The following is a 25,961-nucleotide window of genomic DNA, read 5'->3' on the forward strand; positions in this document are numbered from 1 at the left end:
CCCGCTGGGTTAGAAATACATCCCGGATAAACTTTTCCCCCGGGCACAGAAGAGCTGACTGGAACTAAACCCGACGAGTTGCTCTCGGAGCGGAGAGCTACCGCGGGGTAAGGGACCTCTTTGCTCCCGTCCTTCTTAAGCCGTCCGGACCCTCGTTCCCTCCGCGGGGATTTTGCTACCTTATTCTGCCCCGCGCGCCTTCCCCCTCCCCCCCCCACCGGTTTTGCCTCTGGTCGATTTCCCCGGCCGCTTTGTTGAAACCGCCTGCAGTGCCACAGTGGAAGCCGCTTGGGCTTCGCTTTGAACCCGGCTCTCTTCGCGGCGAGCCGGCAAGACGCCTGGCGAGACTTCAGGGAAGCTCTTCTCTCGGGGGGGGGGGGGGGAGAAACCTGCCTCCGGATGGCCGGCAACTTTTGGCGGAGATGCAGCCAGCTGCGGAGCAGAGGCAGGAGAGTCCCGGCTCCCTTGAAGTCTCGCCAGGCATCTTACCCGCTTGGGATGGAACAAGGCGAGCAGAGCCGCCGGAGTCGCCCTGAAGGCGCGCAGCTCGGCTTTGTGCTCTCCTGCCAAACTGGGGAAAGCGCCCGAGCGCGAGTTTGGCGAAGGTTTTGAGCGGGGCAGGCGGACGCGTCTTTTAGCGCCTGAGGAGGATGGAGGGCAATGGACGGGGGCCAATTGGGAACTCCTCCGCTGCACCTGGCTCAGGTATGGGGAGAGGCAGGTCGCAGCACGTCGCGGACAGGACAGGACGGAGCGCGCAGAAACTCACACATTACGCACGCAGGCACCCGCTTCGGGGCGGGGAGGGAGGGAGAGGAGGGGGGAAAGCGGGGTTGGCAGGCAGATCAAAGCCCCGGCGGGCCCTGTTGGCACCGAATCCCGGAGCTGCGCTGGTGCAGGATGGACTTGCTGCTGGCATTGTCCCCGGGCACCTGTTCTGTGGCATGGGGGAAGATTATAGCCCGGCTGGGGTGCGGGGAGGGATTGCTGCCGTTCCTGCGTCCCTTGTACTGAGAGTGATGGCGTCAGGAGGCCACCGCGAAGCCCAAGCCTGCGTCCAGAATGGCAGCTCGAACCTCGGTGCCCTCTCCAGAATGAAGGGGGCCGTCCCAAGATGAAAGGATCCTCCCCGCTCGGCTTCTCTACCTATATTGGAGCGCCTGCGTGTCGGACCCCGGCAGGGGTCGCTCTTTCCAAGGGAGTGGGGGTCTCTTAGCTATGCAGGCGGAGCCCGGTAAGGTAGTCTGCCTTTTTTTCCCCTTTTCTTTTTTCTTTTTGGGTGGTGGGGTGGTGGTGGAAGAAGAAGAAGGAGAGCCTATCTTGGATCTCCCATTCTCTAGCTCCAACTTCAAAGGCCTGTTAGCCTGCAAGAAGGACGCGGGGGGGGGGGGGTCTACAGGAGCTGGCCGGGAGAGAGAGATCCTTTGAAGTGCCCATCAGCCGCGGCCGCCACTCGGGTTACAGCTGCTTGGCCCGGGGCCCGGTGGGACGGGCGAGGAAGGGAACTTTGATCTTGGTTACTTCCGCACAGCGCCCTCTAGGCCCGGGCCCGTCCAACGCTTCCCTGCAGCTACGCGGCGCCTCTGCCTCCAACATCCCCCAGTCGTTCGAACCCAGGTCCAGCTTGGGCATCATCCTCCCCCTTCCTCTTCTTCTAGGATCATTGACCCCGCCATGGTGCCCTGGGCAACGCTGCTCTTTCTGGGGCTGTTGTTCTGCTGCTGTTTGGGTCACAGCAGCCAGACGGGAGCGCCCCGGGTCTATCTCACCTACAAAGGTAAGAGAGGCTTAAAGTCGTTCAGGTGAGTCCCGGGTAAGGCTGTGGTTTTTGCCTTCCGGTGGCATCTCCTCTCCTGGATGGGCACCTCAGTAGTCGGAAAAGGGAGAAAGCTGCAAGGTGGCACCGGGGTGGGCATGGGTGGGGCATGGCAATCCATTGCAAAACTCTTTGACAGAATAGACAGCGTTTTTCTTGTGGGAAGAGAGTCTGGTGGTATTCAAAAATCAGAAAAGTAGCTCGTATCCCCTTTTCAGACTAATAAAATTCATTCGTGGGGGGAAAGTGCAACCTTTTGATTTATTTATTTTTTTGCTCTTCTCTTTGTTTCTTAAAGACTTATATGCCTACCATCAGTCACCCAGACTGTTAGCCTAGATAAGGGATTTCATGGCAGCAGATTATCTGAAGGGATAAAAACCGAAAATTAAGAAAATAAGTTAGTTCAAAGAACAATAGGGAATTTGCCATATATAACTATGAGTTTTTATTAGCTGAACAAGGAATTATCCTTATATTGGTTGGACTGCGCTTAAAAGACTCTTCCTAAATTAGATGGGTACATAGTAGAGAGTGCATTTTTCATGAAGGCTGGAGTAAATCTAGGTTTCCTTCCTTCCTTCCTTCCTTCCTTCCTTCCTTCCTTCCTTCCTTCCTTCCTTCCTTCCTTCCTTCCTATTGAAAATGAGGGAATTGCAACAAGTTCCAAGGTTTTACTGTGAGAAAGGAAAGCAGCAGGAACACTTCTTCTTTAGCAACTAAATAACATTGTTAAAGTAAACTATGGTCTGTCTCAAGATGACAACTTCTGGTAATTTTGTCGTGGTTTTCTTGGCAGCAGTGTGGAACTGGTTTTCTAGTGGCAATCCTGAGATTTCCTTGTAGTCGCCCATTCAAATGGGACTAAACATACTTTCTGAGAAGATTGCCTAACTGATGTTTAATGCTAAAAGGGGTGATTATGAAAACACAATGACACGCCTGACCAATAATTTTAACTATGCACTCTGATAGCTTGAGTAAACATTTTGGCTGTCCCAGGAATGGATTGTTATCATGGGGAAAGGAATTATTCCTGCATTGTATCACTTCTCGGCTTATTGATACTGGTGCCCAAAGTAATCAGCTGTATTTCCAACTTTGAGTGGAAAGATCCAGGAAGGCAAGAAAATGTTACTTTAATGCTAAATCAGTCTCAGCCTAACATAATTCATAGACAGACTATGAGGATAAAAAGAGATAATCCCCAGGTAAGCTACCAACAACAGCTTAGAAAAAAGTGGTATGTCTGCGCTTCTTATCTCTGAAAACAAACTACAGTATAAGTGGATTCTGGTGGGACAGCAAATATTGACTGTCCGGTTAAAATGTCTGCTTTGATATAATATTGCTTTGTTTGGGTCAAACCAATAATCTGCTGCTTTTTGCCAAGAATTCCTTCCACCTCTAGTGTCAAACCAAACACCTTGGAGATTTACAAGTGCAGAATAATTTCCTTTCTGTGAGTCAGCTGCTACATGGGGGAAATTGTGTTGTCAAAGGGTTATTTGCAGTTATTTGTAGCAAGGCAGCAGCTCCAGTTTTCATGTGCTAATCTCTTTTTTTTCCCATTTTAATATTACTTATGGCAATGGGTTCCTGTGGTCGTCTTACGTTGGACCTAATAAAAACAGATACAGACATAACAGTACACAGCCTGGTTTCAAACCACTGCTTCTGTACATGCTGAAGAGCAGCAAGTTTTGCATTAGCAAAATGCAAAGCGCATATCATTTCAAGCTCCCATATGCCCAGATTTCTGACCTGAGATGGCCAGTTGTACCTTTAAAAAAAAAGGCTAACTGTAGATTATAGATTTTCTCGGTGGCTTTATGTTATGGGTTTAAAACACTCTATGGTGCTGGTGAGTGTTATATCTGCAGAACCACCTTCAAGGGCAGTTTAGCCATGTGGACCCAAGGCAGCCAATCAAAGCAGCTTGTCGAAGTATGACGGACGCATCAGTTTGTGGCTGTCAACACAGAGAATCCCACCCTTGGCTGTTTCTGTATTGCTAATCATTGCCTGGATGGATTGTGTTTTTTTGCTGCAGAGAGTGTTTTTGTACAGGAGGTGTATAAGTTACTGCTGTGTAGGCACATCATACCATCATCTGTGGGTCTGTCTGCCTGCTTCTGCAAGCATTCCCCCCCCTAAAAAAATACCCAGTGACCTTGCTGGGTTCCCCTACACTCCCCTCTGTTCTTGGGGATTCCGGGATCTAATTACTTGCCAGCCACTGGGGGAAAGGATTTCCCAGAAGAGCTTAAAATACCCAGCATGCCATACAGAGAAGGGACTAGAACATGGATGGATTCCCCTTCCTAAAGCACATTGTGGGGCAGGGGAAGAGAGGGAGCTTGGGTTGGAGAGGAGCTTAATGGTTAAGGGTGTGGATGCCACGTTCCCTGCTATAGATACCCTGCTGCCGTTCTCACTGCAGTTGCTTTGTCGTCCTTTCCTTCAACTATGAAAATGCAGCTCATGTGTACATGTGAAAGGGAGGGAGGGGGCTGCATAAAGAAACAGCAAGAGCCTTGGCCAAAGGACAATTCATTCCTTTGGGCGGCAGCAGCCTTGGCTATAAAAGGCAAAGCTCCAGACATCACTCTGGTTTCTCTGTACATGCGCGTGTGCCCGCCTAGATAAAGAGACATGCACCCACTCTGTGTGCTTGCTTAGGCTCATGGACATACATACATACATGGACCGCAAAAGATATGTAACAAGTGAAGGGACCTGAGTCTTCCTCCCATGGAACGGGGCAGGTTGTGTGGCCCACATTAGGCAGGAGGGTTTCTGGTGAGATGTTCAGCCTGAGTCCTCCTGGGGAGGCAGGTGTCTTCCACGGGAGATTTCCCACCAGAATCCATAGCTCAAGTCACGTTGGTTATTCTGGGTTTGGGGGATGGTGGTGGCAAGTACAGCAGGTCCCTGTGACTATGTGTGCTGTGGCTTAAGCAAGGTCTGCCGCATACCGGCAGCATATTTGGATTAAGTGGGCTCAGTAAGTAGTTGCTCCTGCTAAGACAGGCCCTTTGATTACTACAACACGTTAAAGTTTTTGAGAGGACCCTGTAAGTTGCTGGTTATAAATTAATAGTCTACCTTGTTCCAAGGTCTGCCCCAGAAAATAACTCTGCGTGTTCATGCTAGGAAACTGGTGAAAGACAATGGCAAACAGATGAATGACTTATGCAGGAACAAATCTGGGTCGGTTACTGGGACCAAAGGTTCCGAGCTTTCGGACTCATGCTGGAGCCCATCCTCAGGAAACCTCTCTCTCACAAGCATGTGTGAGTAGAATTTATGTGGTGCCTGGTTGTGTGTGACTTTTTAGTTGGTCATGGTGGTATTGATGGCCAGTTGTGGGTTGGTCACTGGGATAAGTTTAGTTTTCCGGCCATCAACACCCCAATCAACAACTAAAAAAACACACAAAAATAAAAACAAACAAAACAAAACACACACAACCAGGCACCACATAAATACGATGCAGAGAATAGCCCAAAGCACACATTCTGGGCAGGCATGAAATCCTCGTACCTTCGCTACTGGTTCAGAACAGGAGCATGTGACGTCTGGGCAGGTGGGCGGAGCCTCCCGCTGCCACCGCCACCGGTTCATCCGGACCAAAGTGAACCGGCAGAATTCCACCTCTTATTCTGGTGAGAGAGAAGTTCCCAGAGGATGGGCTCCAGCACGAATCTGAAAGCTCGGAAGATTAAACCTCTGGTCCCCGTGCTAACCCAGACTGGATCCTGCAACATTATCCTGGGACACGTATATCTGCCTTCATTCATGAAAATGAATTATTTTCTCGTTGACCCTCACTCTTGCCAAGAACACTGCCAGTTTTAGCCAGTTGTTTTCTCTCAGCTTTGGCTCTTTTATATAGGCAGGTTGGCCCTGCCCTTATAGAGACTTAAGGCCAGAGTTGGGTTACAGGGAAGAGAGGGAAGAGATTAGAGGGTTGAGCTGGTGATGGGACGGTCAGCTGCCCCGGACTCGCTCCTGAGCGATCCTGCTATCCTTTGGTGCAATGGAAAATGCTACCCATTTCCAGTGTTGGAAGCATCCTCAGCTGCCATTCTACTCCATTTCTGGGTAATGACATGAGCCAGGGAAGTCCATATCAGATGACCAAATGTCCTGGACAGGCTCTGCCCACCCACCTCCCCTCTGCAATATAAAAGATAATGACCCTGATTTCTTTTACTGGGTTATTGTAGGAAGTACCATTAGATGATAACTAACTCTGCTTCCCCCACTGAAAGCTCTAGCTCACGCAAGAAGGGTGACCCGGGATATAAAATGCTTCCTTCTTGTACCAGCTACAAAAACAGTTGGAATAGCTGCTGAATCTCACTTCAGAATGATTGACGGGACAGCATCTCTCTCATAGCAGAAGGCACCTTTTTAAGGTGATTAGGTGATTTGGGCGTCTTCTCTAATAGAAGAGAACATCTAAAGTGGTCCTTCATTTCCTATCAATTTCCCACCTGAGCTTTATTTTTCTCTTCATTTTGCTTGATAGAGAAACTAATCCTGACTAGCCTACATTATGGTTCACTCTTCAAACAACCCAGAAATACAAGTCACAGTTATGTGATTGCAGAAGCAATTAGTTGTCTGAGCAGAATTCAACTTGCTTGGGATATTTCATGAGGGTAGTGGTGGAGCTAAGGTTAAAAAAGATACATTATGAAGCCCAAAGAGCTTCAGTCATCATGCCAAAGACCCACAACGGGCTGACCAATTGCACTTCCCAGACAGATATTTCCCATTTACTGGTTTGGCTGGCCACAGCCTGCTTCCCTCTGCCTGTAAGATGACAGATGGCTCTAATGTTTCCTGATTTCTTGTTGGCTCCTCCAAAAGCCACCCCTCCTCCTTTCCAAATACAAGGGTCTATGAGATCGAACAGTGAGGGGTTTGTGGGACCCAAGGGCTCCATTTCTGCCAAGGCAGACTCCTACCTAAAGGCTCCCTTGTCTGCAACAGAATGGACTACTTTTGGGTATGGAAATTCCAGGTGGCTAGAAAAAAAAAGGTGAAGGAGTCTCTGTGGGTTTTACTCCACTAGTGGTAGATGACTTTAGAGACCGTGCTCATCTTCATTTCAAGGCCATTGAGCCAGCATTGTCCGAAGACATTTCTGCAGTCCTGGGATCAGCATGACATCATGGAACATCCTTACTGTCCCACCAAAGTGATACCTATTTATCTACTCACCTTGGCATGTTTTCAAACTGCTAGGTGGGCAATAGCTGGGGCAAGTGATGGGAGCTCACCCCGTAGCATACAGCTCAGGTCTCAAACCTGGGCTGCCGGCTTTCCAGCCGATACGCCCAGCATATTAACCGCTAAGCCACCATCCCGCCAATTCCTAATGGCGTCCACGAAAATCTTGTGAACGGATTGTTTTCCTGATACCATCAATGATTTCCACCCGCACAATCCTGATGGTACAGCAATTGTACCTGAATTATTTATTTGTCCCAGAGAAGTCCATTAGGGGAGTGAGACCATCTACATCTGACATCCAGTAAACCTCTATCCCCATTAACAGCATTCCATTGGTGATGAATGGATGCGGGAGGAAGAAGTGTTGGGAAGATGCTTTCAAGAGATTCTGCTTTGAAGGACTTAGTTTGTTCTCTATCACAGTCAAGGATACCTGATAAGCTAACTTTGCTAGGTTGTCTTAGAAGAGATTCATGCCACTGCTATATACCTCCAGTGTTATATAATGGTCATTGTATATCAAAACTGGGTAGTATGCAAGACACAGCCTACCCCTGAGCATATTGCCATTATTTTGGGGGGCAAGCATGATAGTCTCCCACCTGCCGTGTGTTAATGCCTGGGGATTTCCATCAGGTTTCCAGAGTTCCTTCCCAGCTTCCAGAGAAGAGATGGGAGATGTCAGCTGAACTGGACAAAGAGAGGAGGGATTGGTCAGAATCCCGCAATGTTACCCTCGGCTTGGTTGTTTCTTTAATTTGATTTTAATTCCTCATCTCGCCAAACTCATCTGTCCCCTGCATCTGTTCCTCTTTGGCCTCCTGGAAATCTGCTTTTCTTCCTGGATTTAACCCACTTGCCTAGAAGGATTAGGGACCAATTTTGGTCCCTGATCTCTGCATTCTTGCCTAGACTTGACTACAGAGCATAACTGGGCCTGGCTGGTGTCCTCTGGCCTCGTCCCCAAGGTCACCACAGGTGGGAAGTCCACCACATCGCTCTCTGATCTGTGCCCATGGAATGTGGCTGGGGGATTGCTGGGGGATTTAGACTCTTTGCTGTACCAGCCGCTGAGCACCCCCCCCCCACTCACCCACATTGGCTCCGCCTTTGCCACTTCAAGGGACCAAAATACCCCTTGAGCTCAGCCCAAGCCAAGCCAGCCCACCCCACCCATCACATGGGTCAACATGATCCAGTTGCTGCCCTTTCTGTGGGTGAGGGGAGGGGGGGGAAGGCTAAGAAAAAAAGGCAGATTAGGATTCTGGTGCTTGTCCTTTGTATGGTCAGCTGGGCTAGGCTAAATTCATCATAGACTGTCCTCTTCCAGAAGGATGGCCAGGGACCAGATATCTCTAAGAAAGTAGACTTTTGGGGGGACCTTGCTCCAATGAAAAGAGCTGTAGGTGGGAAGAGTAAGGAGAAGTGAACACCCTGGAGTTGCCCATCTATGTTGAATCTTCCAGCAGCAAATTGAATGAGCTGTTAAGTTGCAGCTTTCCCCACCCTAGCAAGATAACCAAAGTTCGCTTTACATAAAGATTCCTAAAAATGTATTTAGGCAAGCTTGACCTCTCCTTTTGTCCGTGTGTAGATGGTATCCTACTCCTGGGCATATTGCTATTACTACGATGAGTAGTATCCTAGTAGTTATCCTCCATAAGTAGGAGACCGTGAGACTGGTTGTTGACTCTTAGGCTCTTCCTCCACAGAGTTGTTAGAGACCCGCACTGCTCGTCCTTTCAGCTTCAATTTTAACACAAGTGATTATCGCATCTTGTTGGTGGACCAAGACCAGGGACGTCTCTACCTGGGGGCACGAGATTTTCTGGTGGCCTTGGATCTTCACAACATCAACAAGGAGCCACTCATTGTAAGTCCCCCGCCCCCAAATCCTCTGGATCAATTCAGAATGCCAATCATGTGACCACTGATGATGTTATTTAGTGTGGTAATAAAACTTCTGCAAGAAAACAACCAAGTTCAGAGAGCTACGAAGGACCTCCAACGTTCATCACGCCCAACGTTTTCCTGCAGTGGTTGCTAACTGCCTTGGGCTGGGATGACAGCAGAATAAATAAGACAGTGGGATAGATACGTACACCTTGCAAGATGGATAGGATTCATTGGGCTGTAGCTCAAACTAAGAAAGGCCAACTGCAAAAGGGCTGGAGAAGCAAGAAATCCAAAAGGAGTGGCATCTGAAGACGATCCTTCTCTCTCTCTCTCTCTCTCTCTCTATTTCTTCAGATCCATTGGCCAGCATTACCAAACCAGGAGAATGAATGTCGCTTGGCAGGGAAAGGGCAGAGAGTAAGTGGCAATTTTCTGCTCCTTCACTGTTACCCTGTACCTAGTGTGTTCATTGGCTTGGCTTCAATGCATCTGCAAACTGGAAACATGTTTGGTTTTGAGTGTCCAAAAGCTATCTGATTTCTTGCATCTCTGGAAGGAAAATCGTTACTTTTGATTTTGTCTCAGTTGCTAGTTTTTTTTTTTATTCTACCCAGTCCAGGATCCTTAATCTATGTATTCTTGGGAAGATGGAGACTGTATTTACTCCTGCCTGGCAACTCCTTATGTCTTCCAGCTCATGTTTTACTTCTTCATGTCCTGCTGTAGGGTGAATGTTTCAACTACATACGGCTTATGGAACCTTTGAACCGTACTCACCTCTATGCCTGCGGAACGGGGGCTTATCACCCAGTCTGCATCCTTATCAATCGTGGCTGGCGCTCCGAAGTAAGAAAACTGACCCATAACCCAAAGTCTTCCCGCTGGGAAAGAACCATAGAGTGCCTTAGCGATAGAAGGCATCTCTCTCTCTCTCTTCTCAATCGGTGGCATCTTCGGGGAACTTTGAGAAAGATGATCAGAGCAGAAAGTAGCAATTAACTCAGCTGGCTAGTGGTCTGCCTTGACATGAGGCCACTTCTATGAAGGGACAGTCGAGAAAAGAGGGCAGGGCAAAGGCAGAATTTGGAAGCGGGGAATGGAACCCTTCCCCTGAAAGTGAGTTCATTTCTAAGTGACTTGAGATCAAAGTAAGTTTTCACGATGATGGCCCTGTTGTCTTTTCCCTGTTTGTCCCTCCACAGGAATACCTGTTCCGCATAGTGCCTCATTCACTGGAACCAGGCAAGGGAAAATGTCCTTATGACCCCCGGCAGTCCAGTATGGCTGTGCTGATCAGTAAGTAGCTTTGAGTGAGTTGAATTGGGTGAAGCATTGCTAAGAGATAAAGTACAACTATGCTTTTGCACAGGCAAAAGTGCCCATACCCATGTGGAGACTGTATTATAATTGTTAAACCCAAGCTGCCTCTTCCTGGGTGGCATGATTGCCCTCCACAGCTGTCATACAATCCCATGAGGGGAAAAAAGAGTGATTGGTTTAAGCAGTTGCTGACATGTGCTTTGTGTGTCCATGTCCGTGTGCTCTTTGAATTGCAGTTTTCCTTTGAATTTGAATTGCTGCACAACCCTGCTATCTATAGCTCCTATCTGATCTTTGTGACGTTCGGTTTGTTATCGGGGCTGCAGGAAGTAAACAGCTGACTGGAAGGGAACAAAGTACTTGGGAAGGGTCTTTGCAAGAGAAGCTTTCATTAATTGCACAGAAATGCTTGGGATGGCTGAGGTCTCATGTTCATCCCTGGCATTTCATTTAAAAGGATTGGGGGGAGCAGAGCTGAGAAGTACCATTGTCTGACACCCTGGCAAGATCGTGTCTGTAGGCAGCAGCAATAGCAGCATCCACCAGAGGCCCTCATAATGCCCCCAAGCCTGTGATGATGACACAGCCGAAATGCACCAATACCTTCTGATGTCACAATATCTGATATGAGTACATAAATTGTGGCCTTTGTGCGAATTGCATCATCACACCCAAGTGTACTCTATCATTTCCCTACCCCACCCTCAAGGATATCCGTACTGTTGAGTAGATTTTATTGACAAAGCGTAAGGCACCTCTCTGTGACTCCAGATCTTCCAGAGTTGCCCTGGTTATGCCTGCACATGGTTACACCCGGTGATGTTCCATTGTTCCTCTTCTTCCTGATCCACCCCTCCAGATAACACGCTGTATGCTGGAGTTCATGTGGATTTCATGGGCACCGATGCTGCCTTGTTCCGGACCATGGGACCGCGCCCAGCTGTACGCACAGAGCAGCATGATTCCCGATGGCTGTACGGTAGGAGGCCAAACACCCTCTAGAGCAGTGTTTCTCCACCTTGGCAACTTGAAGTCCTGTGGACTGGAGTTGAAGTCCACAGGACTTCAAGTCACCAAGGTTGAGAAACACTGCTCTAGAGAAAAAAACAAGGGGGAAATTGGACTGAATGTTGAGATAAGAGACCATGATGGAGAACAAGAGTGAGTTTTTATAGTGTAATATCTTATGGATTGGGAGGGGGGGGGAAGGACATCAGGATAGTGGCAGGACTTGCCAGTCAGCCAGGAAAAGGTAGATAGCCTTGCCAGGATGAGAGCTGTTTGACTGGCAAGCCAAAATGTGGGCAGGAGCAGGAGAACCATATTGTGTTGCAAGCAATTTAATACGATTGCTCCCCCATTGATGTAAAGCTGCTAACTGCCCGATTAAAAATTATACTTTAGGGACTACAAGACATGGCTTCAGCATGCTGCTTACACCAGTGGAGCCTGAAGGTCTCAGTTGGTTGGTCTGCAGGCAGAAGGGTCCCAAGGCGGAGGAGTAAACAGTGATCTGCAGAGGAACTGTACATCCCAAGGATAGGGACCTTACACTTTGGACTTGTTTTCTGGCAGCATCTCTTCCCAAAAGTTTGTTTCAGGCTAAGCTAGAGCGCTTGCAGTCTCCATCTAGTGGTGAACCCATGCAACGACATCTCTTTCCCCCTTCCTCAGACCCCGTTTTCCTCCAAGCCCACGTCATTCCGGACAGCTCCGACCACAATGATGACAAGCTCTACTTCTTTTTCCGTGAAAAAGCACTGGAGGGTGCCGTGGGCCCTGCTGTACTCGCTCGGGTGGGACGAGTGTGCCTGGTGAGCAGAGTGGAGGCTTATCTTTGCTGGGGCGGGCAGGTTGGGCAAGGGGGACTTGAGAAGGGCCAAGCCACTGGGAGCTGCTGGTGGTGACCTCTTCAACTGCAGAGCTGATGTTCTACTTGGTGATTCTAAAAGGCATCCAAGGGAACGAAAGGTTTGATTCAGGAGCCAAACCAAGCTTGACTTCCACTCTATACTAGCAAAGAATAAATGTCTTCCGCTTGTAAGCCTCCTCCTTGAAGGCGCCACACTAGATCTTGAAGAGCAAACATAATTGGCAAGTGTCGATGGGACAGGAATTTATGGGAGACATAAAAAGGATCACATGATAAGGAGTCCCCCCCTTTTTAAGATTTGTCAAAGTAGGAATCAATTTTGGAGAGCTGGGTGAAAATAAAGGATGAAAAGAATCAGCTTTACAGCAGCAACTGAACAGAGAAGACGAAGCAAATGTAGTGGCCCTTAGGGGTGGGAAACGTGTTGAGGGCAAGGGAAAGGCACAAAGAGGTACAAGCAATTTTGTCCCTTGCCTGTTGCAGAGCACATACATACCCTATGGACAATGTAGGATGGTAAGTGTGCGTGTGTCCATCCTGCTCTCGGGGGGATATACAGTCATGAACCCAACCTACTGGGGTGTTTTCTTGAGAATCATCCCTGGTAGATTTTAAATTTTCCCAGCAAATGGAAGAATGGCCAGTGCAACCCTACCATGTGGTGAGGGAGCAGCTGCTGCATTGCAATTCATAGTGAGTTCTCAGGAGTGCAGGCAGTGTGAAAGGGTGAAATGCTACTGCACGGCCGAATGGCTTGTTCAGCCCTAGGGAGGCCGACATCCACAATTAGAAGAGGGAAATGAGATCTTCCCTAGAGCCCCATTGTTCTCTTGGCATGGCTCTCCATGGTGGGAAGTTGAAAAAAAAAGTATTTAATCTGGAGATTTCAGATCAAGGGCGAGCAGTTGTTCCAGCCAAAGGAATTCAGCCTTTGGCATGCCAGCAACCACATGTAGAAGGTTAGGTGCGGCCAGGATTAAAACTAAATTTGATTTAATAAGATACATTTCAGTTCAATCAAATTTAGATTTAATTTATTAAACATTTATAAAATGGTGATTTTTTTTTGTCTTTTAATAATACCACCCCTCCCCTCCTTTGGTTATGTTGCACATTGCAATTGGATGACGGTTGTTGGAAGAACCACAGATTTTGGAGACCACATGCACATCGTTGTACCTATTGAGCCATGGTGGCGCAGTGGTTAGACTGCAGTACTGCAGGCTACTTCTGCTGGCTGCCTGGAATTTGGCAGTTCAATTTTCACTGGCTCAAGGTCAATTCAGCCTTCCATCCTTCCAAGGTCGGTAAAATGAGGACCCAGATTTTTGAGGGCAATAGGCTGACTCTGTCAACCGCTTAGAGAGGGCTGTAAAAGCACTCTGAAGCAGTATATAAGTCTACAGTGCTATTGCTATTGACTGTAGCGTTAAAGTCTCCCATTGTACTCAGTTGAGGTCTTCGGATCTTCCCCAAATCTGGAAGAAGCCTTTCTCAAACAGACACAGGCTGTCTAGGATCAATGGTAGATGTGGCTCCATTCATCTAGCGGTTTTAGGATGAAGAAGTTTGTTCTACTAGGTCTCCTCTGCTCTGTACCTTGATTCAGCCTAATCAAGGCTGTTTCCTGCTGGCTGAAACAGTGCCATAATTCCCAGTTGCAAACAGCTGTTTTTGCCCCCTTGCAGCTCAAAAGCGGGCCCATGTCTTTCTTTCTTTTCTCAAGGGTTATGCCTCTGTGGAATCACAGGGTCATCCTAGTAAATATCTTGGGTTCTTTTTTTTTTTTTAGAATGACGATGGGGGACAGCGCTCCTTGTTGAACAAGTGGACGACGTTCCTTAAAGCTCGTCTGGTGTGCTCTGTGATTGGAGAGGATGGCGTGGAGACTTTCTTTGATGAGCTGCGTGAGCCCTTCTTTTGGACAGAGAGAGTTTTGTTCTTGGGAGAAGAGGGGACAGGGTTGGGGTGTAGTGATAGTGGTGAAGGCATGAAAAATTGGGACTTGATGAAAGAGGCGGGGCTGGGTTGTTTCAAGGCTGTGAGCCAGAAATTCTGCCTAAAGTTTGGGGAGAGATTCCAGCTGAAGGGCTTCAAGATAGGCTGTGCTTAAATAGTGACCAAAAGAACAGTCACTAAAATCTAGCATCAGTGTACTATGGCCATTCTAAAAGGGTTTTCTACCTTACGTGTTGTAGAACAAGCCAGATGCAAGACTTCAAGTCAACGTAACGTAGCCCAGGGTTCTCCAACCATGGCAACTTTAAGACCTGTGGGCTTCAACTCCCAGGAAAATTTGCTGAGGGATTCTAGGAGTTGAAGGAGTTCTAGGTCTTAAAGTTGCCAAGGTTGGAGACCCCTGATCTAGCACCCATTTGGATTTGGCAGTGTTGTTGGTCCTGGCCGTTTTATAAACAGTCCCTGAATCCGGTATATGAAATGGCTATTCACACACACACACACACACACATTTAAACATCTTTCTCTTTCATTTGTTTCTTAAAATAACTTTCTCATGCCAGCTGGCAACTGGGAGCATTGGCAATCCCTACACATCCAGAGGAATCCCAGGTTGGGGAAGATAAGCCTCCAAGCATGAAATAGATCCAGCTATGCTGACTGGGGATCCCTGGGTGTTGAAGTCCATACATCTTCAGGTGGCCAAGGTTGGGAAAGGCCGCCCTAGAGCTTTGCATGCAAACCCTGAACACGCATCTCCTCCAAGGTGCTCGACTGGTTTGTTTCCTTTCCCCAGGTGACGTTTTCCTTTTGCCGACTCAGGATGAGAAGCATCCTTTGCTCTATGGGGTCTTCTCCACCCTAGGGTGAGTAAAGTCCATGGGGTGGGGTTGTGGAGAGCCTGTGCAGGAGATCCCAGCATCACTCCTCTGTCCTTCTGGCTCTGCCTCTTCTCCTCCAAGGTCGGTGTTCCATGGCTCGGCAGTCTGTGTTTACTCCATGGCTGACATCCGCACAGTCTTCAATGGGCCCTTTGCCCACAAGGAAGGACACAACTACCAGTGGGGGCCATACACAGGACGTGTGCCCTACCCTCGTCCTGGAGCCGTGAGTCCCAAACATCTTACTCCTTGGAGAGTCAAGATTTCATTTCCTGTTTCCTTCTGTTCTGTAAACTCCTTCCAGTAACCTCTTGGCTCGCTTCTAATTCTGAGTAAAGCAAGCAAGAAATGAAAACCCGAAACCTAATTCTTTACTTTTTCTCCAGTTATGAGTTTATGGGATTGTTTTGCCTTCTTTTAGTGCCCGGGAGGAACTTTCACCCCAGGCCTTCGCTCCACACGTGAGTTTTCTGATGAGCTGGTAACCTTTGTGAGGGCCCATCCCTTGATGTTCCATGCAGTCTATCCCCTCCAGCGCCGTCCCCTCCTGGTGAGGACCAATGTCCCCTACAGCTTCACCACCTTGGCTGTGGATCTTGTGGATGCGGTGGATGGGCGCTACGAGGTGCTCTTCCTTGGCACAGGTATGTCCAGCACTTTGCAATCCCACCTGGGGGCCAGCTTGGATTGTGGTGCTGGCCTGTGCTACTTTTTAGTTTCTCATTCTAAGAGGCAAAAAGACTCGTAATCTAAATTTCTTTCTGATTCTAAATAATAATTATGAGAATAATAGAAAGTAGTTACAGTCAGATCAACAAATATATACCCAGATTCAATTCACCCAAGATCAGAATAAAAGAAAACACCCAATTAAAAATTACTAAATGATTGGACAGTGTGAGATCAGATAGAGGAAGTTATTCCAACAGCTATGACAGGGTTGGCTTCTACATTAGCAGGTTGTAGTTAAACCACCAAGCTGATTATAGTAACTAAGTGGAACTAGGCAAGCTTTGTAAAAAAAAAAATCAGTTGACAAATTGTAGAAAAAATATGCTTCCTTTAGCCAAATTATCAGAATAGTTGACAAAGCTGGAGAATTAAATCAAGGCATCCCACTTGATAGGATACAACAGAACATGAGAACCAAGAACACGAGCAAAGAGTATTCTGGGAAGGAGAATTGCTATACTGTCCTTTCTAAGATCATAGAGAGCAAAGCATTGGAATTTTGCCCTGGAGAAGAAGTCCTTCTCTCCAAGATGGATGGGACGTTTATGAGGTTTTTGGCAGGAGCAAAGGAACTTCTGAAAAAGTGCTGGGGATAATATTCCAGGCACTATAGCTAAATAGACCATTAAGTGCCTCAAGCATAGAATAAATGCTGAATTCACATCTGAGATAAATCACTATTTGCTCAAAATCTTCCAAAAATATTTGGACAAGAAAGGGTTTTTAAGCAAACTCCTATTTACAGCTTTCAAGGAAACAGATTTCCATAGAAGGGGAGCCCACTGTAATATAGTTCCCATGTTCCTTCCCTCCCCCTCCAGGCTCCCATTTCAGTTCATTGCTATTTGGAGGGAGGGGGCTTTGCTGGCAAAACCATCTTTTCTTTCCATTTCCAAACAGGTTTTGAAGGTAAACATAATTAAACATAATTAAAACATAATTAAGCTGTCTTAATTATCCTCAGAAATGGATCGGTCCTATGCCCTTCACTGGGTAGCCTAAGCCTTGTCTGATTAATGCTTCTCTCTTCTCTCTCCAGATCAAGGTACAGTGCAAAAGGTGATTGTGTTGCCCAAGGAACAAGGGACACTGGAAGAACTGACTCTGGAGGAAGTGGAGGTGTTCAGGGTGAGTAAATAGACAAGGCTAGTCATGACTGCCCCTTGTTGTGTTGTTTAACCTTCACCATTTTTTGCTGTTCTCAAGGTTTTCTCCCCCTCTATGTTTGCCTTATAGGAACCAGCTCCAGTGAAGTCACTGTGGATATCCTCAAAGCGAGTAGGTGGTTGTTCAGGATATATATTGCCAAGGAATTAAAAAGGGCACAAAGATGCGGTGGCTCAGATGACTAAGACGCTGAGCTTGTCGATCAGAAAGGTCGGCACTTTGGCGGTTTGAATCCCTAGTGCTGCATAATGGAGTGAGCTCCTGTTACTTGTCCCAGCTTCTGCCAACCTAGCAGTTCGAAAGCACGTAAAAGATGCAAGTAGAAAAATAGGAACCACCTTTGGTGGGAAAGTAACAGCGTTCCCTGCGCCTTCTGCATTGAGTCATGCTGGCCACAGGACCACAGAGTCTTCAGACAGCGCTGGCTCTTCTGCTTTGAAACGGAGATGAGCACCGCCCCCTAGATTCGGGAATGACTAGCACATATGGGGAATCTTTACCTTTACCTTTAAAGAGTTACTATATAAGAGTTGCCTGTCAGTGGGGGAAGGAATAATGCCTTCAGTTCATCACAAGCAAAGGGATATGGGAACAGTGGAATGAGTAGCAAAGGCCCAGGTTTACCCCTCTCTCCTCTTTTTGTAGCAACAGCTCTATGTCTCCTCTGACATGGGTGTTTCCCAATTGACTCTCCACCGATGCCGGGAATATGGTGAAGCCTGTGCTGATTGCTGTCTGGCTCGGGACCCCTACTGCGCGTGGGATGGGCAACGTTGTGCCCGCTACAGTCACACAGCCAAAAGGTCAGTTTCTAAAACTTCTAATTTACATTGCAGAGTTTGGAGGCAAAGCCAACCAGGGTCAGAATTCTGTGTGTGTCTCTGTGAGAGAGCCAAGATCGCGTTGAACGAGCACTTATATCCAGTCAATTGCCTGCGAGAAGCAGCATGGGGCAGGACCAATCCTGACTCCTTGGCCTGGATTTTATCTGTTCCCAGCCTGATCCAGCTTCCTCTTTTCACCGAGATGGCCTTGCCCTACTGCATTGCTGACAAGGACAGTAATCAGAGCAGTTTAGCAGACAAGCAGAGGGTTAACCTTACAGTATAATCATGAGACAGACTTTAAGTCATGCACAGATAAACAGAGACATGAGTCAAGGCAGATTTGTACACATGGCAAGAAAAATTGAGTCGTCTCAAGACAACAGAATTTGGAGTCAATCCACTAAAAGAGAAGTTGAGCACAGCAAATCAAAGAATTGCTTGAGTTCTTTTTTTTTTTTTGACTGGAACAGAAAACGTATGTTTGTCTGTGTTTATTTATATACTGGATCTCTACATATTTATAAATCTGTATCTCTATATAAACACACCCATACATACATACATACAGTAACCCAAAAGGCAGGTCCCCCCAGCCAATCAGGGTATATATATATATTTTTTTTTCTCCAGATAAAGTTTTACTGTACTTAGGAGTGTTTAAAGGTCTTGCATCAAAAGAGTTGAGTAGCATTTGGAAGAAAATGGCAACCAATTTGAACACTTAAATGCAATTTATATCATAGGTTGTCCATGGGAACTAATTTTTAGTGCAACCTATATAAGCAAACACTGGAGGGATTAAAAAAGAACACTTATTTGTACATGTGTGCTTATGAGATTCCACCCAAACCAAGCTTTTGATAATGAAAGCCTCCAAGTTTCCTATTTTCAAGAAACATCTTTTCTAAGATAATCTCTACGTCTCTAGGCTATATCAATAAAACTGATGTTTTTCAGGTCTTAATTTGGTTCCATTCCACCCACCGTGTGTGTCTTCCTCCTCTTTTTCCCCAAATGAGGAATTATCTAGGGACATGACATAACCTACTCGGGAAAACACCCTCTGTTGAGATTGAAATTATATTGTTCATCGGCAGTTGTATTCCTACAGTATGTGTGTGTGGGGGTGTGTGCGCGCACACACGCACACACACACACTCTCATGTATTTGGTGCAATTAATATTAGCAAGGCAGCATCACTTCCCCCATTCCCTCCCTCGTTCTGTTTTTCCATACTAACATTGCTTGTGTACCCCTGTGGAAAGGAAATGCTAATTGAGATGAAGTGCCTGGAGAAGAAACGGGCATTGAAAGGGTCAGGTAATTTTCAGGTAATTTGGTCTACTGAGGGAACTTAGTTTAGCTCTAAACAAATCTAGGTCTGTTTGAAGCCAAAACCAATCCTCTCTGGATTAATTGCCTCACTGAGTTTTCCTGTTTGCCTCAGCTCTTACCCTTCATTGGTTAGCAAGTGTTGTGAACAAGACCATTGTACATTAATATTGCTTTGAAGACAAGAGGATGGCGGCATTGCTCATCTGAAAGTTACCATCAAGTCATAAAAAGGAAACATACGGGGAGTAATCACATCGTATTTAATACAATAATACAATAGTAGAGTTGGAAGGGACCTTGGAGGTCTTCTAGTCCAACCCCCTGCCTAGGCAGGAAACCCTATACCATTTCAGACAAATAGCTATCCAACATCTTCTTAAAGACTTCCAGTGTTGGGGCATTCACAACTTCTGGAGGCAACTTCTGTTCCACTGATTAGTTGTTCTAACTGTCAGGAAGTTTCTCCTCAGTTCTAAGTTGCTTCTCTCCTTGATTAGTTTCCACCCATTTGTTGTGAACAATGTATTTCCTCAGTTGCTGCGTAAGAGAGAGAGTGAGCAATGAAGGGTGTATCTTTTGTCTCTGACCAGGAGGAGCCGCCGCCAGGATATCAAGCATGGTGATCCCCTAAGGCAGTGCCGTGGATTTAATGCCAAGGGTAAGTCTCTCCAGATCTGCCTATGAATGGTTGTCAGTGTCTACTTGCCAACCAATATTGGTTTGTTTGTTTTTTATAATGGACACAGAAGTAATTTAGCAACCTGGGGAACAGACTGGCATAGAAGATAAAAAGGCACATTTTTCTCACATCCCTTCCACAGGTTAAGATCTCTAGTGGTCAGCATTTTTGGAGGAAACACTGCAAAGAAGGCAGTGAAGTAAACATTTAAAGCAAACTGAACTCTAAGGTCGATCTGCGCAACTCCAGTCAGATTTTTTTCTTAAATGAGGAGTAACAGGAAGGCTACCAAATCTAGGCTGCAAAAATGTTCACTAGATAACAGCAAAAAGATTGTAAAAACATTCATTCTTTGCACATCCCCTGGATTTTTGCAGCACACATCTGCAAAATTTATGCTTTAAAGAAAGATAATTGAAGTATGGGTACTCCTTGGTTAACCATGGTAATTGGGACTCTTGTCACTGAGTGACACAGTCATAAAGTGCAACATCATGAAGGCACTGACTTACAATGGTAGCTCCAGCAATCCCAGTTACAGCTGTTAGGTGAATCCCCATCAACTTTGTTCATCTACAGTTGGTAGTGAAGGTTGCAAATAGCGATCACAGGAACCACAGGGATATTGCAATGGTGACAATTTCAAGAACCATCCATGGGTCTCCTAGTTCAGTGCTATTGTAACTTTGAACACTTGCAAAACAAATGGTTGTTAACAAAGGACTACCTGTATAACCATTATTGCATGGAAAACATACCTGCTTTGTGTGCCAAAAGGAATCTTGGCATTTCTCATTTTAAGAACTATCAGGAGATACCTGATAGTTGCAAGGTGGAAAGTTGTTGCCACTTAGACAATATTTGGCTGGGTGCACCAATTACCTGCTATAGATTAGGCAGATTTCAATGTTCCTGCTATTCCCATTCAGGAAATTGGCTAACTATAAGACCTGTTCTTCTAGAAAGAGAAAGCAGGGTTGAGGCTTCTTGGAACAGGATAATTTGTAGTGAGTTGCAAAACAAATGCAGTTGTGTTAACTTGTGTCAACAGCAGTGCATGCTGATATTAGTGCAATATTATGTAAATACACATTATTAGCTTGATTTAGTGATCATAACCTAAGGGACTGGAGGCTGGAATATCCACATATCTGGAAGCTACTTGATCGGAAAATTAATTTAGTTATTGCTAGAGAAATTATACAAGTTTCCTGATTCTTTCCGAATTGTTTATCTTCCTCTCTGGAGCATGGAAGTATTGGGAAATAAGGAATTCTTAGGTGTTGCTCTTTGTCTACCGATGGCTAGGCACGCTAGAGGAAACAGCAGTTGGCTGGCTCCTTGCATGGAAAAAAGGATAAGTTGCGTGTCTGGTTGGCCAGGCATATATTGGAAAGGATGCGAAATTGTACAGTGGGAAATAAAGTTTATCTGAATAAAAGCACTGCATTTTAATTTAGCTCTTCCTGTGCTTCCGCCCCCCAAGCTATTTTCATACATTTATTGAAAGTCGGATACACTGATTTTGCACAGCTATAATTAGATATCAGCTCCTTGACATTTACAACTGGAATTAATAATCTTAAGACTTTCCTGCATTTGTATGTTGAGTAGTGAGCTCTTCCTGCTTGGTGAAGTGAGGTTATCTTTAGTAATGTTTGTTCACTTGCCTCCCAGAGATGAGAGAATATCAGATACTGATGTCTGAAGGGCATCAAGTTGGGGAAAGTGATTTATACTTTTTCATTGATATCTTGTTTCATAGATTTTTCTCTCCGTTGCATCTATCTTCTTTACTGCTTTTGGGGCTTTCTTGTCTTTTTAACTTTGACTTCTAAAAGGGCTGCGTCACATTTTGGGTTTTATCTATTTAGATTTTCTGAATACAACACCTCATATTTCAGTTGGCATTGCTTCTCCCCCTAATTGCAAAAGTCAAATTGTGCAATAACATAGAAGGCAGTAGTAGATGTACCTACCGCTAGGCAGATAAGAGGAAATCATTCTTTGGGGAACTGGTATTTTGTTTTCTAAAACAAATCATCCTGGTTATTGGAATAGAGAATTGAGGACTTCACATAAGCCATTTCTGGTAGTAAGCGTCAGACGACTACGTAGCTAAGTCCGTAAAGGAAAAATGAACCATGCATTGTGGTGCAAAACCTAGCAGTAGCTCTAGTGAGTCTCTCTCCATGGAGCATTTAGTGGAGCTTCTGGAGAGTTAAAGTGACCTCTTTCAGATGCTTGGCTAGACTGAGGACATTGAGAAACATTCCAGATGGTGTTTCTGTAGCCCAACCAAGAAAATTACATGAAGTGGACCTCGACACCAGTGCATCGTTTCCACCATCCTGTTTTTTGGGCAACTGATAAAATTCTCAGTCAAAAGGCACATGGCTTCTTTCTTTAGGCTTCTTGGATAACCATATTAGCACTTCTGCAAATAAAAGGGCTCCACCTATTGAGCTACTCTTCCTGATGCAGTTTATAATTGCATCATGTTTTGAACAGAGCTCATATTTTTGTGACTTGGCTTAAGATATTCCCTTAACCCAGATTACATCTCTTTTATGAGCAACTTTCCTGAAGCCGGCAGTGGCTGAATCCAAAGTCATTGTCCCATATATCAATATATCTCACTTCTCTCTCTCTCACGTCCAGCCCCATTACACACGCACTCTGCATATGTCAACTTCTCACACACATATATACTTGCCCACTGATTATCACTCCCCACTCCCACCTTGCAATTGTTCCCTTGCACAGCTGATCCATGGAAAAAGCGTGTCTTAATTGATCCACAAAGAGAACGTGATGCCTTTTTTTGTACAAGTTCCCCATTGCACAATAAAGACGTCGCACTTGGGTAACTCCGCTTTATGTGGCAGAATCTGTTATCACTTTATTAACAATTTTTAAAAAAACAGGCAGAAAGGAAGGTGCCTAGAAACAGACTGTATGCTCCTACAAGACTGTAATTGTGGACACGCTCTCTTCAAACTTCTGGGGAATGAAAAGGGGCCTACTTCTAAGCGGTCCTGGGTAGATTACATTGTTAACAACTTCCAGATGTTTTGGACTTCAACTCCCATCAGCCCAAGATAGCACAGGCACTAGCAAGAGCTGTATTGAACAAAAAACCAAACACCTTTTATTTTGTTGCCTTTGTAGTACTTGAAATTTTAACCAGGAGTCTGCTTTGGCTTTGCACACATTTTTACAGTGGACAACTACTAGACTGTCCTTGCTCTGACCAGGACAACCCAGGGGTGACAGGTTTTTATAATGTCTACTGTATCCCAGGACCATTTCCTTCAAAAGCTTAATTTTTAACAGCGTTCCCATTGGGAGAAATCCTTGAATTTTGTTCTCTCTTCCCTGGTAAAAGTTGGAAGAACGTAGATGGGACATCGTAGTAGCACAGTACTTTAGAAAGGAGTCAAAAATGAGCAGTCCTATTGCGTTCATGTTAGCAGAAATTGGGTGATAGCTGCTGGGTTCCTTGGATGAAATGTTTTTACAGCAACAACTCGCTGGAAGCCAGACTTGTGCTTAGCAGACTGTCTACTTCCAGCCTTTGCTGAAGTGCAGTGGGGTCTCAGAACTCAAGGAATGCTGTTCCCCTCCCGGTCCCCCTGCCCCCATCACAGCAGAACAGCAATTAAGTGAACAGATTCAATACGGATTAGAAGGAGGAAGCGTATTTCTGGAGTGTGAACCCCGATCTCCCCACGCGACCATCAAGTGGCTCATGCAAAGAGACGATTCCACCAAGCACAAAGTGGTAAGTCCTGCTAAACATTACTGCATGTGGCCTTACGCTGTGTGTGCGCAGATACTGTGGGAACTTGAAACCGAGGATTGGAAAAATCTGATCATATGGTGGGCATTTTGTAAGAAAACAAAATCTAAAGTCACTCTCTCATGAAGCTGGCAAGGGAGACTTTGCTGAATTCACAAAACCTGTAATCACACTTGGTTAGATCAAAAACAACCACATTACAGCTTATGCAGACTAGGCCACCGACTAGCGAAATGGCTGTGCAAGATGCGAATCGAAAAAGCAAAGTAATTTCAATTATGTCACACTCTCTTTCCTTCCCAGTTGCCCCGGGATCGCATATTGCTTCAAACACCTCAAGGTGTGCTTTTAGGCCCAGTGATGCCATCCGACAGTGGGCTCTACCAATGTGTGGGCACTGAGAATCGCTTTCGCCACACGTTGCGGCGGCTTCGTCTGCATGTCCTTCCGCGGGCTTTGCTGGAGGGGGCCATCACCTCTGAAGAGGCACCTACCCTGGGTATTTGTGAGAGCTACTGGCAACAGTTCAACAGAGCCCAGGATATCCAGCACAGCCAAGGCGGCCACCAGTCCCATGCTGGGCCCAGTCTGTGGAGTTCTGAACAGCAGTCCAACTGGTATAGAGCTGCTCAGCAGCACTCATTGAACTGGACCACCAGTAGTCCCCATCACTCACAAAGCACCAGCACCCGCCGTCGCCCCTACCACCACCGCCCTCACCACCACCACCACCACCACCACCGCTCCAAGCCATGGGCAGGGCATCGAACTCCCCCTCGAAGCTGAGCTGGATGGAAAACAGTGGGCAGGGAGGGGCTTTGACCTAATCTTTGGCGCGAGAGAATGACATTCCAGTGGACTCTTTGTAAAGAGCTGAGTGGATCCAGAGATGGGGAAAAACCTCTTTGCTTCCTCCAGATGGAGGGGACAACACTATTGCTAACAAAAGTGTGGGGTGCGGTGTGTCCAGGCTAATTCCAGGGTTTTTAGGACCAGGGCTTACTGGCTCTTTGCTGAAATGGAAAGGTGGCCAGTGCTAATTGCAAAGGCTTTGGCATTCTTCTTTTTTTTTTTAACAGTATTCATTCCCAACCTTATGCCATCCTCTCCCATCATAGAAGGAAAACTGTGGGGCTTCCTTCAACATCAACGCCATAATTTTATTAACCCTATGCTGCAGAAGCATGTAGCAGAAAATAAAATACCAGTTTATTTTCTAAACAAAATGGGAAAGGGCCATTGTGGATTTGTGAAAGGAAGAACATTTCCATGCACAGCGAGCCCAACGTTACAAGTAGTTTTTTAAGACCCAGCCTCGTCAGAGTCAAGCCCTGATTGCCACAAACTGAAATGGGGCAATTTTAACAATGGGTTTAGTGGTTTATCCCGAGTACTGCCTATGCCACAGGTATTAAACGGAGCCCTTGCTTCAATGGAAGCACTCACACCGTTCCTCTCTTTTGTCCAGCGTATAACTGAATAATACAGAATATCTGGGCTTGGTGACACAGTGGGCACAAATGCCAGTCTCTGGGAAGCTCTTTTGAAGCTCTTTTCCAGGCTGGTTGGGATTGCATAATCTAAACCCAGGGGTCAACTTGGCTATTCCCTATTTATTTCTGCTATGCCTCATTTCTTAAATTTAATAGAGTATTTTGGTGTCATTACTTGCCTTTTTTCCCGAGATAAATATTGAGGCATGGGAAAGATATACCCTCTCATTTAACATAAGCTTTGGTATGAGATTTTTGTGAAAAGCATCCGAAAATTTCAAGTACACAATGATCTTTCGATGATCAGTAATTTCACATTTGAGACACAGAATTCTAAGATTTTTCTCTCACAGAATCCATGCTAGTTCTTCCTAGGCTTGCCCAAGGTGCATTCAACTACCTTTAGTATAATAATGCTTTCTACAAATATACAGAAAATGCCACTTTTTATAAGTCATACATTTTAGCTCAAACTTTTATATTAAAATTAAGAAATCGTGGTTAAATAATATGTAGCCCAGCTGATATTAACAGTTTCTCCTTTAATTATCATGAGCCCTCTGATTACCTCTGCTTAGCATATCTTTAAAGGTGCATTCTCCAAAATGATTCTTAAATTCATCTGGAATGAAAATTGACAGAATTCATGTTCTACTCACTTGCCTTATCATATTTCTACTTTTTTTGTCTTCACCCACTGGTCCTACCACTTCTCTGGATGGTTTTTTGTTTGTTTCTGAAATATTTCAGGAAATTTTATTACTTTTCACTGGTCTGAAAGATTTGTTCCTAATAGCTTTTTGTCACTGGCAATATATTATTTTTGCAAAAATTGCAATTCTCTGATTATGTGTATCTAACAATTGGAGAAACAAAATAGAATTATCTACAACAACTATTAGTAATGTGAAAGGGCCATTTCACACTTACACC

At 45.8% G+C, this 25,961-nt stretch overlaps 1 protein-coding gene across 4 annotated transcripts; it reads left to right on the top strand.

The window, feature by feature from the left end:
* Positions 1-25,860, top strand: LOC309398850 (semaphorin-3F-like). 4 transcript variants are annotated; one of them, XM_081966099.1, is made up of 18 exons: positions 1-107; positions 1,659-1,777; positions 8,776-8,936; positions 9,314-9,376; positions 9,686-9,805; positions 10,162-10,255; positions 11,139-11,258; positions 11,954-12,093; positions 13,945-14,059; positions 14,908-14,977; positions 15,074-15,218; positions 15,414-15,636; positions 16,764-16,852; positions 16,961-17,002; positions 17,537-17,694; positions 19,645-19,712; positions 23,384-23,517; positions 23,839-25,860. In XM_081966099.1, the coding sequence occupies exons 2-18, from the start codon at positions 1,675-1,677 to the stop codon at positions 24,319-24,321; spliced, it is 2,328 nt and encodes a 775-aa protein (XP_081822225.1). In that variant the 5' UTR covers positions 1-107; positions 1,659-1,674; the 3' UTR covers positions 24,322-25,860. The 4 variants fall into 4 exon arrangements, with proteins under 4 accessions (XP_081822225.1, XP_081822226.1, XP_081822224.1 ...); XM_081966100.1 differs by lacking the exon at positions 1-107 and adding an exon at positions 936-1,239; XM_081966098.1 differs by lacking the exon at positions 1-107 and adding an exon at positions 936-1,234.
* Positions 25,861-25,961: the final 101 nt, after the last annotated feature.

Source organism: Natrix helvetica, assembly GCF_964273705.1.
Source record: "Natrix helvetica genome assembly, chromosome: 1".
Taxonomy (NCBI): Eukaryota; Metazoa; Chordata; class Lepidosauria; order Squamata; family Natricidae; genus Natrix; species Natrix helvetica.